Source organism: Buteo buteo, chromosome 2 (assembly GCF_964188355.1).
Source record: "Buteo buteo chromosome 2, bButBut1.hap1.1, whole genome shotgun sequence".
NCBI lineage: Eukaryota > Metazoa > Chordata > Aves > Accipitriformes > Accipitridae > Buteo > Buteo buteo.
The window spans coordinates 64299404-64313450 of NC_134172.1; the positions used below are offsets into that span (position 1 = coordinate 64299404).

At 41.4% G+C, this 14047-nt stretch overlaps 1 protein-coding gene across 1 annotated transcript; it reads left to right on the forward strand.

Annotated features, from left to right (window-relative positions):
- Positions 1–555: 555 nt before the first annotated feature.
- Positions 556–12297, forward strand: EIF2S2 (eukaryotic translation initiation factor 2 subunit beta). Its single transcript, XM_075058836.1, has 9 exons — positions 556–721; positions 5490–5670; positions 6596–6699; positions 7840–7975; positions 8296–8396; positions 8829–8977; positions 9883–9939; positions 10993–11078; positions 11824–12297. The coding sequence occupies exons 1-9, from the start codon at positions 707–709 to the stop codon at positions 11997–11999; spliced, it is 1005 nt and encodes a 334-aa protein (XP_074914937.1). The 5' UTR covers positions 556–706; the 3' UTR covers positions 12000–12297.
- The last annotated feature ends 1750 nt before the right edge of the window (positions 12298–14047 follow it).

Genomic DNA, 14047 nt, shown 5'->3' on the forward strand with positions numbered 1-14047 from the left:
ACAGACAAAACAGTATTGCATTTCTCCCCTACTTTGATCAGAGCAACCACCAAATTCTCTCCCTCCCCTGCGTCTCAGCCCCGTCATTTTCTGGTATGTATTCCTCCTATTCCTTCACGCTTGTGTGCAACAAACCTGAGAAAGAAATGCTACTCTTCCTGGGCCCAATAAACCCCGGCAAGAGGCGCCCTGTGGACACCAAGGACACCTTCAGCGCACACAGCCCTGAGTTCGTGGGGGTGCTGCCGCCATTCTCCACCCCGCCCCAGCAGCAGCGGTCGCGGCGGCCGCTGCCCGACTCCTCCACAGGCCCTTCCACAGGGGAACGAGCCCGGAGAGCGGTGCGAAGTGGAGCCGCCGGGGTTAGCTCGGGGACTCCGAGGCGGAGACAGGGGCGCCCGTCACACGCCAACCCGCCTGAGGGCCTCGCTTCCCTCAGGGCTCCCGCCTCCCGCCCGCCGCCCAACGGCGCAGGCGCAGCTCCGGAAACGACAACTCCCGCGAGGCGCCGCGGCGGGGCGCGCATGCGCGCGGCGGCTGCGCAGGCGCGGGGGAGGGCGGCGCGGTGCTGCGGGGGAGGGGAGCGCTGATGCAAGAGGCGAGCGCGGCCGTCGCGGGTAACGGCTGACCGCGTCCCTCAGCGCCCGCCGCTCCGCCCGCCTCCCGCTCCGCACCGCGCCGTGCCGCTTCGCGCCCGGCCGCAGCCATGTCGGGCGACGAGGTGAGACCCGGCGGCCGCCGCCCTCGGGGGGAGCCGGGCTCGAGGCCTGCGCCGCGGCCGGGGCCGCCGCCATGTGGGAGACCGGGCCCGAGGCCTGCGCCGGGCAGCGAGCGCGGCCTCCGCCCCGGGGCAGAGCCGGCGCCTCGGTGCTCGGGTGGGCGGCGGTGCATGGATCCCGCGGCCCCGCCGGGCGGCACCGGCCGTTGCCCCACTGGCCGCCGTCCCTGAGCAAGGGGGGCCGCGGCCGCCTCTCGGTGCGGTGGGCGGAGGCTGGGCCGGGCCGAGTCGGGGGCTGGCGCCTTCCCCGGGAGCCTTCCCGGTCTGTGCGCGCTGCGGGGTCCCGCCTGGCCCGCGACTGTGGTCTGGCTCCGCGTGTCGTGGGAAGGCCTGAAACTCGCCTCGAGCTCCCCGCGTTCTGCCGGCGCCCGCCTCTGGCAGAAGGAGGGCCGGGGAGGAAGGCAGATTGTCCCCGCCACCCTTTCTCCATCGCGTTTTGTGCGCTTCTAGCGATGGGTAGCGTTTAGTTGGCTTACTTGGCGCTCTCGCTTTCTGGAGCTTTAGGATGCTGTCTTTTAACCCGGAGCGCTAAATAGCTACATTTCAACAAATGATAACTTCGGGTTTTTTGGATCCTATGGTGTTTGCTTAGGCACACTTTCAGGGAAGTAGATACATCTGCCTCTCAGAATTTTTCGGGTGTTGTAGATGCCATGTGTTACTAACCTCATTGCAGTTGCTCTCACAGGGAAAAGGAAAGCTTTACATGTATGAGGTTATAAGCACCCTGATGGATGACTGTATAACCTGTGAGAAGCTGCACTGGCTGAATCCATGAGATGGCTGCATTTGGTCTTGTATCTCATTTCTGGTGTTGTTTAAAATACCCGTGTGGCTTGTTTCGTTCTCAGCAAAGTGATCACTCTAGCCTTGGAGATAGGCAAGTCATAATTTGTCCTATGTAATAAAGGAAAACTAGTGTAATTACTAACTATTTTAATGGTAGCTGAGACTGACTTATTCAGCTGCTTTAACATCTAGAATGAATGTACTGCATTTTTATGCCTAATTATGCCCCTGGAAGTGCAGTTCTAATGTCTTGGTTGTATTCTGGTTCCAGAAATTAGCACCCAGGAATCCTTGCATCAGATGCTTTCTGTCTCAGGTCATAGGACCATAGAGCAGTTTATCTGGAGTTTCCTGGTTTGCATTTAGCTTAAGTGTCAGTAAAAATATTTTTCTTGCATAATGCATTTGTTCTGACAGTGAGATGATATCAGGAATATCTAGTATAGTAAAGTTACATCTCTGGATTCCTTTATGTAGCAGACTGATAGAATAAAAATGGTAGCAGATATCACAGTTGAACTGTCACTGTTGGATCTTCTGCCTAGTCTATGTGTGAGAGTCAGTGAGCGCACATGCCTTCTAGAACTTCTGTATACCTGGTTGTTAGGAGCTAGATAGCTTGTTATTATTGATGTTAAGTTGGTGACGCTTTTTAAAGCCAATGATCCTATAAAGTTGAGGAGGGCGAAGATGCACGAAGACAGATTCGGACCTTAAACTGGTATAGATGTTACAAAACTTTGTTTTGTTGCATTGGACTGTAGCTTAAAATTTTCAGAGCTGTACAGAAAATGAAACTCCCTGGTGGAAACATCTACTGTCTGAGTGTAGCCCGGAAGTGCGGCACAGCAGAGGCAACTCAGGCCTTATTTGCAAGGGGAAGCAGTCCATTAATATCTGTTTGCTTTGTTAAAAATCCTACTACATATATAACCCTACTAGGTATCTAAAAGTTATTCTGGCCCTGTAGTTTTATGAAGATCCAGGAAATGGTATTAGAGAATGCTGTGTTTTGAGCAGCCAGAGGGTTTAGGTGCAGATTGGTCTTAATTTTGTAGTCCATTGTAGACATCAGCTCAGTGTAGTGTAAGGATACCTGAACTAACTTTTATCAGTGCAGAGTGACTGTGTGCTTTGTAGACATGCCTGTGTTTATTCGGACTAATGAAGTAGGATTTATTTGTGACCTCTGTTAGAATCCCCAGCATTTGCCACTGTCACAGCAGTTTAGAGTAATGTTGGCTACTGTCTTAAGAGTCGCATTTGGACTATGAAGCTTTGATTCTTGATTTTTTTTTTTTTTTTTTTTTGCCTGTGTTCTTTTACTTGCTCATTTTCTGTAAGTTGGGATTTTGACTGTGTAGGCATTTGAAATAAGGAGTAGATATATGGAGCTGGATGTGAGAAAGAACTGTGTGGTCTATGGAAGAGAAAACTCCATATAGGAATTTGGCTCGGAGAGCAGAAACAGGGTAGAAATTTATAACCATTTCTCGCAGGAAAAGCAAAGGGATTGGTGTATTTGGGCTGAGGGCTACAGTCCCTTCAGTAGATGGCCTGCAACTTCGTAGAGTTTTTCAGTGCTTAAATGGTGTCAATGCCTTGACTAATCAAACATACTGAATAGAGAAAAGGATTGAAGAAATTTCTGAAATGTCTAGCTCAGAAAGGCAAAACACAGAATAGCCTGGTTGTCAGGCCAGTTAGTTTATATCATGATTTGTTAAAGCATGGGTGACCTATGGCTTCTGCTTAGTTTTTGTTGAAGCCCTTGATGAACAAAGAATGTCAGACATAGACCTCCTTCTCAGGTTGTGGAACTCTTGTATTAGTTACCCGAGAGCAGTTAGCATGTTATGACTAGGATTTAGGTTTGCAGAAGCCTGGCTTGACCTAACTGGATGGAGCAGACCTTCAGACCAGTGCTCTGTTCAAGGCCAGCTACATAGTTTTAAAGCTGAAAAAACAATCTCCTGCGTCCAGAAGTTGTCCTTGTGTGTTAACTTCAGTTTAGCATGGTACTACAGAGGGCACGTTCTGTCTCTTGTAGACTCAAGACATACTTTGTGGTGGTTCAGGATGAAGGATGTCTTTTTCTTTGCAATGAGAAGAGTGATTTGGGGTGGGTAGGCTGGTTCCTTCTTAGAAATTATTACACCCGATCTAAGCATAATCTTATGTTTGCTTAATCATGTGAGAAGATACGGAGTTTTACATAACTTTGAAGAGTATTGCAAAGCTTCTTCATTGAAATTAATCCTGATCTTGAAAATGGTGTTCATGTTCTTGTTCCCAAAGCTGTGGACTCTTGCTGATGCAGGCAGCTTTCCTTCTGTTTCAGCAGACTGTGGAGTTTACAAGAGGAAGCCAGCAGACAGTGTAACCGGTTGTGCATATTCTTTGATTACTGTGCGTTACAAGAGCATGATTCATACATGTGTCTAAGCATTGGAGGGAAGCCCTCTGACAGAACTCTTTTAAAATTGTTCTAGCGCAGTATGTGTCAACCAAAGACAGGCTTCAGCAGTTTGAAAGCCTCAGGCTTTGGTGTCCCATATACGCGGACACTTGGGATGCTGTGCTTGAAACACCCATATGTGCAGTTTACTGCCTTTCAGTAGAGCCTTTATGAAACATGTAAGTTCCAGAAAATTGGAAGAATATCACAAGAATATCATGCGTAGGAGAATGAGAAGTGCGAAGAAAAGACCGCTTCCTGTGGGGAGGGAAACTGCCAAACTTGCAGGGTATATCAAAACCAGAAGTTGGAGAACTGCTCCTTTGATGAAGTGGTGGTGGTATTTTCATGAGTGGGGGTACTAATGATGCAGAATTTTAACTATCTGAGGACATTCTTCAATTGCTACATAAGAAAAACTGCAGAAAGAGTCTCATTAAGTGTCTAAAATTGTTTGATGTATTAAATATATACTGTGATGTGAAAATATGTAACAAAACTGACCGATAGCTGTGATGTCAAACTTGAATCTTAAGTGAAAAATGTAAGAAGCATTCCTGTGTTGGAAAACTGAAGAGCTTGTGTGTTAAATATCTCAGGTCTGCAGATGATGAATAGGTTAAAAGTGAGTCTTGGGGTTAGTAACTTCTTCACAGTCAGACTAGGTGAATTAAGCTTATTTGCTGGCTAAAGAACTCATTAACAGCTTTTAATCACTTGGTCTCTGAGGTTCAGTTTCCCACTGTGCGGGGTGGGAAAGGATGAGACCGTTGCTACTTCATAGTGTTGAGAGCTGATACAGGTCTTGCTGTATCACTGGCCCCTTCTAGGTTTCTCCCTAGTCGAGAGCAATCTTGTCAAGAGACTGTTTGTAAATCTTGCTTTTTAATAAATCTGGAAATTAATGTGTCTCACAAATGGAGGTACAAAGTGTAACTGACATGTAATCAGTTACTGACTCTGTGGTATAGGTGTGCTTAAACTTTTTTCTGATGCTGAGTGGGTGAGTGATTGCTTTGCATAGTCTTACTTAAAATTTGAGTCTGTTATGATAATAAAATGGAGAAGTAGCTGGTAGCTAGTCTGTCAAAGATTCATAGCTTTGATATATTTTCAGCTGAACTAATACATAGATGGCAGGAAACTTAGACTCTCAAAGGAAAAGTAGCAGAAGCTCTAAACTGTCAAGCAGTGTTCTAATCTCTGTTTCTTCTCTTGTAATTGGTGACATCAGTTATGCCTTGGGACAGGATCTGTGGTGTTTTTAAAGAAGCCTATGTAATTGCTGATTTGAGTCAGTTAACTTGTATTACATTGTTACAGATCTAGAAAAAATCCCTAGTTGAGACTGAAGGCAAGGAACAGCTTGCTTAACTGAAGGAATGTCAAGAGAAACTTAAAGGTGTTATAAATATTAAATGGTAGGTGATTATTGTGCTGCTAAGGAACTCTTGACTCTTACAGATGATTTTCGATCCCACTATGAGCAAGAAGAAGAAGAAAAAGAAGAAGCCCTTTATGCTGGATGAGGAAGGAGGGGATACACAAGCAGAAGAGACTCAGCAATCAGAAACAAAAGAAGTTGAACCAGAGCCAACAGAAGACAAAGATGTTGAAGCAGATGAAGAAGACAGCAGGAAGAAAGGTAAAGTGAATCCATGTAGATAAACTCTCAAAGGTAGTCCTTCTGTATTTTGAGACTACAAGCCCCAAGAATTTGGCATCACAGTGTGTAATGCTGGGGCCCAGGTTTGTTTAGAGGTTTGTGAGTAATACTCTGCTGCTTATTTGGAGGGCATATTTCTCTCCTGCTTGAAATCATGTTCACAGACATCCAGCAAGTTACCAGTGGCTTATATAAATTCCACTTTCCAGACTCAGAGTCTTTTGTGTGAGACAATGAAAAGAGAATCCCTAAAACAGTTAGCATGAAGTTCTATGTCTTCTACATGCGGTTGTTGCAATAATTACACAATTATGGCTGGTTTTCATTTGAACAATTAAGCAATAGTGTGATAATAGGAATATGGTTAAAAGGCTTTCTAGTTTTTTGACAACTGTGAATGTGATAACTAGAGTGCTCTTTGGAATCTTTCAGGAAATACGCTTGTGATTGTGTATATAACCTTGCTTTATAAATTGAGGCCAGTGTCATTTCAAGATGACCTGATTCGGGGAACGCTGTTAACTTAAATCCAGTTTGTTTCTAAAATTGGCTCCTTCAGTAGACCAAAGAAACGATACATTCCTCCTACAATTTTCTTCTAATTTTTTTCAAGCATCTCTACTATAATGACAGAAGTGGCTAATTTATCTTATACAGCAGAAAGAGTTAAGCACTTAAATAAGTAAATGCAGTTAGAAGATGCAGAAACTGTAGAATAGTACTGAGGTATTTGGGGGTAGAGGGGAATGACCTCTTTAAAACCTGAAGGATGTCTGTAGGGGGTACAGATCATTGCTTATGTCTTGCTGTAATGTTTTGAAGATTTGGATGTAAATCAGAAACCTTAATGTCTAAACTGTTTCTACAGTTGTTATACTTCTTTTGGCAATCCTTTGTTTTTTAGATGCAACAGATGACCTGGATGATTTAAACTTCTTCAATCAAAAGAAAAAGAAGAAAAAAACAAAAAAGATATTTGATATAGATGAAGCAGAAGAAGGTGTAAAGGTTTGTTTACATAATTAAGCCATCTTGTCTATGGCTGAAAACTTTCTTGCTTTCCCTTCCTGGGGACTGGCAGTGCAGGAGTTGTTTTGAGTCTGTCATTGTGTCTTAGTGCAGTTAATAATGAAACTTAAGTTTCACTGTATCTTTCATATATAGTAGGTTCTGCTGAACACGTTGCTCCTGCAGGGCTTTTTGCCCTGAAGTGAAAAAAATCTAACTGATCTGCACAATGAGCAAGTAATTCTGCAATCTGTAGTAAGGGTTGACTATCATCAAGATTAATTGTCTTTTTGGGTGAGAGAAGTAAATGGATGTCAGAAGCCATGCACAGAATAGTCCTCGAAAGGCCAGCCCTTCAAATAAAGGGTATATATCTGCTAAGAAATCTGTTTTTACTCTGGTGTTTTCTTTAGAAATGACTGGCTACTGTTCTGTGTTCCAGAAGGTGTACGAGATGTTTTTACTCTTCTCAAGTTTTATTCCGAGTTGTGTTTTTGTATCACATGTCAGTGTAACTGGCAAGCCCAAAGAGCGAGAGGACAGAGAAATGTTACGTTATGTGTAAACCTCTTCTTTAGATTCTGCCTTTTGGGGAAGAAAATGTCCCTCTGATCTGCCACAGACAGGCAAAATGCTTGCTCTACACGTGCAGAATTGTGATAACAAATTGGGCTGGCTGCAGGTAGCACAATTTTGCCTTACCTTATTGTCTGGCATGTAGGGTGGTTTGTTCCCTTATGCCCTAAAACGGTTGATGCCTTTAGGTAAGTGTAGCGTGACCTTTTTCTTGACCAGCCAGAAATTAGACCAGGAGATTTTTGCCTGCATTGATTACCTAGTAGGAAATGAACTATTCCAAAGGAAATAGTATAAACTAAGTTTTTATACAAGACTGCACTCACTGTTAGATGCATGTACATCATTGTATCTGAGCTTGGCGTATAAAAATCTAGCCCTACTTAATGACAGTAGTGCAGCGCTCTCTTCAACATACTTTAGTTCCATTCTTATCTGTTACATTTCAGGACTGTGGTGGATATTACTAGTATTCATCTAGTATAGTGTGCTACTATTTCTAATGCTGTACAGTGGGGATTTGTGTTTAATACTGTAAACTATGGTCTTATTATTTCTTTGCAGGACTTGAAAATTGAGGGAGATGTGCCAGAGGCAGTAGAACCTGAAGATGACCTTGATATCATGCTGGGCAATAAAAAGAAGAAAAAGAAGAATGTGAAGTTTCCAGATGAGGATGAGATAATGGAGAAGGATGAAGGTAAAAGCATAAGCTAGCTCAATGAGATCTTGAAAGTGAAATGTAGCCCATGTTGTAGGTGAATAAGTTTTCTTCAAGTGCCTTTTTTGTTTCAAAATTCCTTTTGTTACCTTTACCACTACATTGTTTATCAGAAAAATGTTCTCTAAAAGCACTATAAATTTGCTGCAAGTACTGCTGTCCCTTGTAGGCAGGCAAACAGAAGACTTGTGTTCACATTTTAGTGGAATCTTCTTTGATGCACCTTTTTAGAAATGGTGTAAGCATGAAGTTAAAGAATATTTCTGTTCTTAATGAATCCCAAATAACTTTCTTTACAGCTTTTGAAGATGAAGATAGCAAAAAAGATGATGGAATTTCTTTTAGCCTTCAGTCAGGACCTGCGTGGGCAGGCTCGGAAAGGGACTACACATATGATGAGGTAATGTTCAAAAGACTTAAATTTTTTCCATGTTGAGGTACATCAGCAGAATAGGGCCTTATGTTCATATGTCCTATTTCTAACTTAAAATTAAAGGACTTGTCAGAAGCTCGTGAACAGAAAAATAACAGAAAGCACATCTTTTATCACAGTTAACTTTCATATAGGGCAATATTAGTGATAGTTAAAATACCTCTGCAAATAGACTGAGGTATTGTAGATTATGAAGTAAACCCTTGGGGAAACAGCTTTTTTATTTTGCATTTATCAGAACTCCTTTTAAGTGTGTGTTCAAAAGCATATGGGGAAATCCTAATGGGCAAAGGTGGTCTAATATTCATTGTGAATGCTGTTTCAAGTTTTTTTAGAAATGAGGTACTTTATTTGAGAAATGCAAGATATTCATATTGATGTGAATCCCTGTTTTTGCAGTTGCTCAATAGAGTATTTAACATCATGCGGGAAAAAAATCCAGATATGGTAGCTGGAGAAAAACGAAAATTTGTCATGAAGCCTCCACAGGTTGTACGAGTAGGGACCAAGAAAACATCTTTTGTCAACTTTACAGATATCTGCAAATTGTAAGTTTCCTCTTAAGATTTCCCAGGAATAGCGGATGAATGTACTTTTCTGTGCTGTTGGCTGTGTTGAATGCGTGTTTTCTGGCAAAAGACTGCGGCAAACCAGAAGTAAACTGAAAGCTATTTCAATCATATTGTTAATTTCCTCTACCTCTCTCTGTGAGAAGGTATTTATGAAGATGATTTGAGGTAATTTCTTATTTTATACTTAAATTATGAAAATTGTAGGCTTGCTGCATGGGCCTCATGGACTGAAACTAAACCTATTGATTTTGTGAGTTTACTGGTTTCTATAAAGTCTGTAGTTGGGTCACCAGTGATACTTATTTGCAAGTCTTGGGTGGGGTGTGGTGGTGGGGAAAGTGTTTTCTAATTTGAGCTGGCTACATGTACTATTCTCTTGGTAAATTGTATGGAGTTCAGTAATTTTTTTTTCCCAGTGCTTTCTGTCTTAATTATTTCTTGTGAAGGCAGTTCTATTCTTTGTGGGCACTTCTGGGAATGCATATCTGATTTGTTTCATAAGTGTGCCAGAAAACAGTCCTGATGAAATCATACTGAGGATTTGGGTAGTGAATACTAAAGTGAATTTTTAATGGTGGCTAGTAACACTTTTCTTTCAGGGAATGGCAGGGGGATGAGAGAATAAGAATGGAAAATCTCAAATAGAGAACTTATTTTCAATAGTTACTGTAATTGTGAATTTGGTTGGGGGAGGGGGTTTGTGGACTGTTAAGCTTTCTTGTATCCTCAGTCATTGTCTGCCTATGCTCTTTGGTGCAGACCCTCTTGCACTGCCCCCTTTCAAACTTTGTAATCTAAGATTGTTTTAGTCTGACAGTCCTCTATAAATATCAAATTTCTCTGAAGGGGGGAAGTTAAATATATCCTTACTCTATTTTTAGATTACATCGTCAGCCAAAACATCTTCTGGCATTTTTGTTGGCAGAATTGGGTACAAGGTAAGGCTACTGGGCTGTGTATGTGCTTATGCATGTAGGAAGCAATGGCAACATAGCTGACGTTGTCTGATCAAAAAGAAAATTCTTGGGTTTAGGTCTGTATATATGTGCTTGAACATCAGGCTTTTCTTCCCTGCACTTAGATGCTGTGCTGAGTGATTGAAGAGACACCATCTTAGGGAAGAGGTACAGAGGCAAACTATAAGTCCCAGGGAACAGTTTGGATAAGGGTTTGGATTCCCTATTTGGGGCCTTTCTTAAAGATGCTCTGACAGCAGAGCTGTTTGTCACAATTGGTGAGGATGGCTCTGTGGCTCTTATCAGCTTAAGGCAGATGATAGCTAGGGAAGAGAGAATGCCCGACTGCCTAATTGCAAGTCTTGTGGGCCTGTAGCTGCTTATTCTGTCTAATGCTACAGTTAAATCCACCTGTCAGCATAAAAACAGTGTTGATTTTATATGTCTCTTATCAAAGATCTCATGCTGTGGTAGTGTACTTTCTGGTTGTCTATTCATTTCTCTGTTGTAGACTACATTGTTATTATACCTAGATACAGAGAATAAAGGAATCTAATTGCAAGGTGTGTGAGACAAATGCCCATATGATTGAGCTTTGGTGTCTCCTCAGCTCCAGGTGACTTAAACAAAAACTTAGAAACCATAATGTGAAAAAAACATTCAACTTACTACATCAGAATAGCTAGAAAAGGATCTTATTAGTCATATTGCACCTTACTAGGGAGTTGTCTTGGTCACTTCTGTGAGATAAGCGGGTGTTAATTCTCAATTCTGTAAAGTTCTTCTGATTGGGTAGCTTAACTATGAGGCTGATCTCTGCTGGAGTTTGCTTTTACTGCAGTGAGTTATGCTTGGGCAAAACTTGCTGTAGGTTTTCAAGTGTCTTTAGAATTTTGCATTTTTTCCCCCCAAAGTAATTCTGGCTTACTCTTATCTTGAAGAATGCATCATTATCTTGCTTCATGTTCCTGACTTGTTTTAACACTTGACATCTTCTGCAAATCAAATACCGAATTAATTTTTCTTTTAAATTAGTGGCTCAATAGATGGTAACAACCAACTTGTAATCAAAGGAAGATTCCAGCAAAAACAGATAGAAAATGTCTTGAGAAGATATATCAGTAAGTATAACTCCCTTTTCCACTACAGATTTCTCTCAGACCCCTTTTGATGGTCAGTGGCCCATGTATGGCCCACATGTGTATGCATGCTGTGGACGTTCTGTGCTAAGAAGCTACAACTTTGCTGCAGCTTTATAATGGAATAATGCAAGTTCTGCCATGGTGTAATAAGCATATAGGTTGTACTCTGTCCTGGCACTAAAACGTACCAAGGAAAACAGTAAAAGCATTTGAGAATTGCTTGTTTTCATCTGACTTTTCATTTCTTGGCTTTGATGAGGACTGTGGAAAATAACAGTAATTGTTAATTTTAAAGTCTGTTGTATGTGTTAATTAACAAATACAGCATGTGTGCTGCTGGTCAAAGGACTCACAGGTAATATGTAACAAAAAAATACTGCTTTAGTGCTGTCTCTGTACAAGAGTTGCTGACATCTGGGAATGCTGTTTCAGCAGAGGAAGTTACAAAATGCCAGTGGGAAGTCTTAAGTGGTTGTTACTATTTTTAAAACACCAGTGTCTGTGCATAATGTACCATATGAAACCTAGTCTTTATTAACCTGGGAACTAGGGGTAATTTTTAGGTTGCCTCAATGTCTGTGTTTTTCATAGTAAGCCACTTTGAAGTTAGTAGATGCTTTGAACAGCCTTTCAAGACAACTGTTAAACTAAAGGCTGAAGAAGTGGTCCCTTGTCTGCTGATAGTGCATTATCTTCTAACTGTAACTTAATTCCTTTTCTGCAGAGGAGTATGTCACCTGTCATACGTGTCGGTCACCAGACACAATCCTACAGAAGGACACCAGATTATATTTCTTGCAGTGTGAGACCTGCCACTCTCGCTGCTCCGTCGCCAGCATCAAAACTGGTTTCCAGGCTGTCACAGGCAAGAGAGCGCAGCTCCGTGCCAAAGCTAACTAGTTTGCTAATCAACACTGGATTTTGCAAAGTGTTCTGGGGAGATATGACTGGACAGGTTTACAATCGGAATGGATTTACCATTGTATTAAAACAAGATTGTAAAAACGACAAGAAATTTGGCTTTTGATTGATTGGTCTGTGAAATCCTTGCAAGATGCAGATCCTCAAGCTGTTCACATACATTTGCTCATTGAATATATTTTACCAACTGTAAGGAACATGATGGGAAAGGAGGTGCTTTTTAATCCATTCAGACTTCTGTAAAACATGAGATAAATTAAAGATACTATAACAGTGAGTGTCTTCGATTTGGATTTTTCCTTCAGTTTCCTCTTTTTAAACAGCTCTTGGGAATGGTTGGTGTGTTGTTCTGCAGATCATGTCACTGAACTATGTCCAAGACCCAGAATAAAGTTTTAAGATAAAGGTTATTTTGCTTTCTACATAACAAGCTTATTTTTAGTTAGGCTATCATTAAACAGAGAAACGAGTCACAAAAAGTCACAGGGATGATACACCAACATGAGAACTGCTCATGCTTTTGTAGCCACACTAATATGGGAATGCATTTTGCACAGAAAGTGACATCAGGACATGTTGATACTGCTTAGTTAGGCAGAACATAGCTTTGAGATAGTTCAGACACCATATTGATGCTGAATCTTAACATAGAATTGATAAATTGTACTGTAAGGTTTCATAGAGTCATAATAAATTTTGCAATTTCTAATAGAGAAATGTTTATATTTCTTAAGTCCTGCACTCTTCACCACTTTAAAAAGAATCTAACTAAATGCAGCAAAAAAAAAAGGATATAGGTAACTTCATTATATGATGGCTGCAACACACTGTCTTATATAAATCTTGAGTTTACAGAAGATACTGCCAAGTAGTTTGAGTTCCAAATTAACACGTTATGCTTCTCAATCATAACATGCACTTCTTTCTGCTAGCAGTCAGTATCAGTAATCTCTATGGGACATGCATAGTGCTGTCCTAACTAGTTTTTCTAGTGCTGTAGAATTTTGTTACAGCTGCCAAGTACAAAGATGCAAATGGGGAGCAAAGTCCCTCTTGAGGGACTCTGTAAGGGGGGGACAGTTTTCATTTAATTGCCAAAATGGCGCAGGGACAGGATAAGGTGTAGTAGCTCAAGACCCTGGGCATCCATCCCTGCAGGTAAGCAGAGTAGCCTCCTCCCCAGAGAAAATGGTGATCATTCTGAATGCAATTCATCAAATACCAGAAACTGAAGGGTTTCTACCAAGTTTTAATCTTTGTATGTATGTTAATACAGACAGTGCTGGGAAGTCACTTACTTGCTATTTGAAAACTTGACAGCACTGTAAGGCAAAACCCAAAGTTTTATGGTTGGTTTCTTAAAAGTGTTTTGAATTTCAAGTGAGCTATAAGAAATGTTGGATGTATCTTTAAGTGAATAAAGCCAGGATCAGTGCCTCTTGTAACATTATTGTTGTATTCTTGTTTTTTTTTTCTCTAGCAAATAGGCATTGTCCTGTTGGAAGTAAAACTTTCTTGAGACGTGCTAGCTGACTTTGTTTCAGTGACTTGCTTTTGGGACACACTGAAATAGCTGAAGAACAATGATACTTTCTATTTTTAAATGCTTTTTCCTGGGTCAAATACCTTTTAACATACTTAAAAACCCCAAAACCAACAGTTTGGCCTTGAGCTGCTGCTGTATTTTAGTGCATTATATACAAAATTTGACTTCAGTATATTTGGACCAGAAAGATCAAATTAAAAAAAAAAAATATTGTTCAAACCCATCATCTGTGAGCTCTCCTGGCTCACAGGAGAGCTTTTTAGGTGTGTTTTGAGTCTGTGCATGAAATCCTGAAGGCATGGGTTTTTATGACTATTTGAGTGAAACATCTTGAGCTGTAGACTCTAATTGGAAAAACCTCACTGATGTATGAAGTGTCTTCTGTTTCTAGGAGCGGATAGTAGTTGGTTTGTTGTTTGTTGTTTTTTTTTTTTAAACAAACACCTTTTCCCAGTGTACATTGAAAAAGGAGTATAGTCTA

Excerpts from the sequence above, each read along its gene's own strand:
- EIF2S2 (XM_075058836.1), top strand. Across the intron at positions 6,700-7,839 it reads AAGCAGAAGAAGGTGTAAAG|GACTTGAAAATTGAGGGAGA; the intron begins GTTTGTTTACAT and ends ATTTCTTTGCAG. Across the intron at positions 8,978-9,882 it reads TTTACAGATATCTGCAAATT|ATTACATCGTCAGCCAAAAC; the intron begins GTAAGTTTCCTC and ends CTCTATTTTTAG.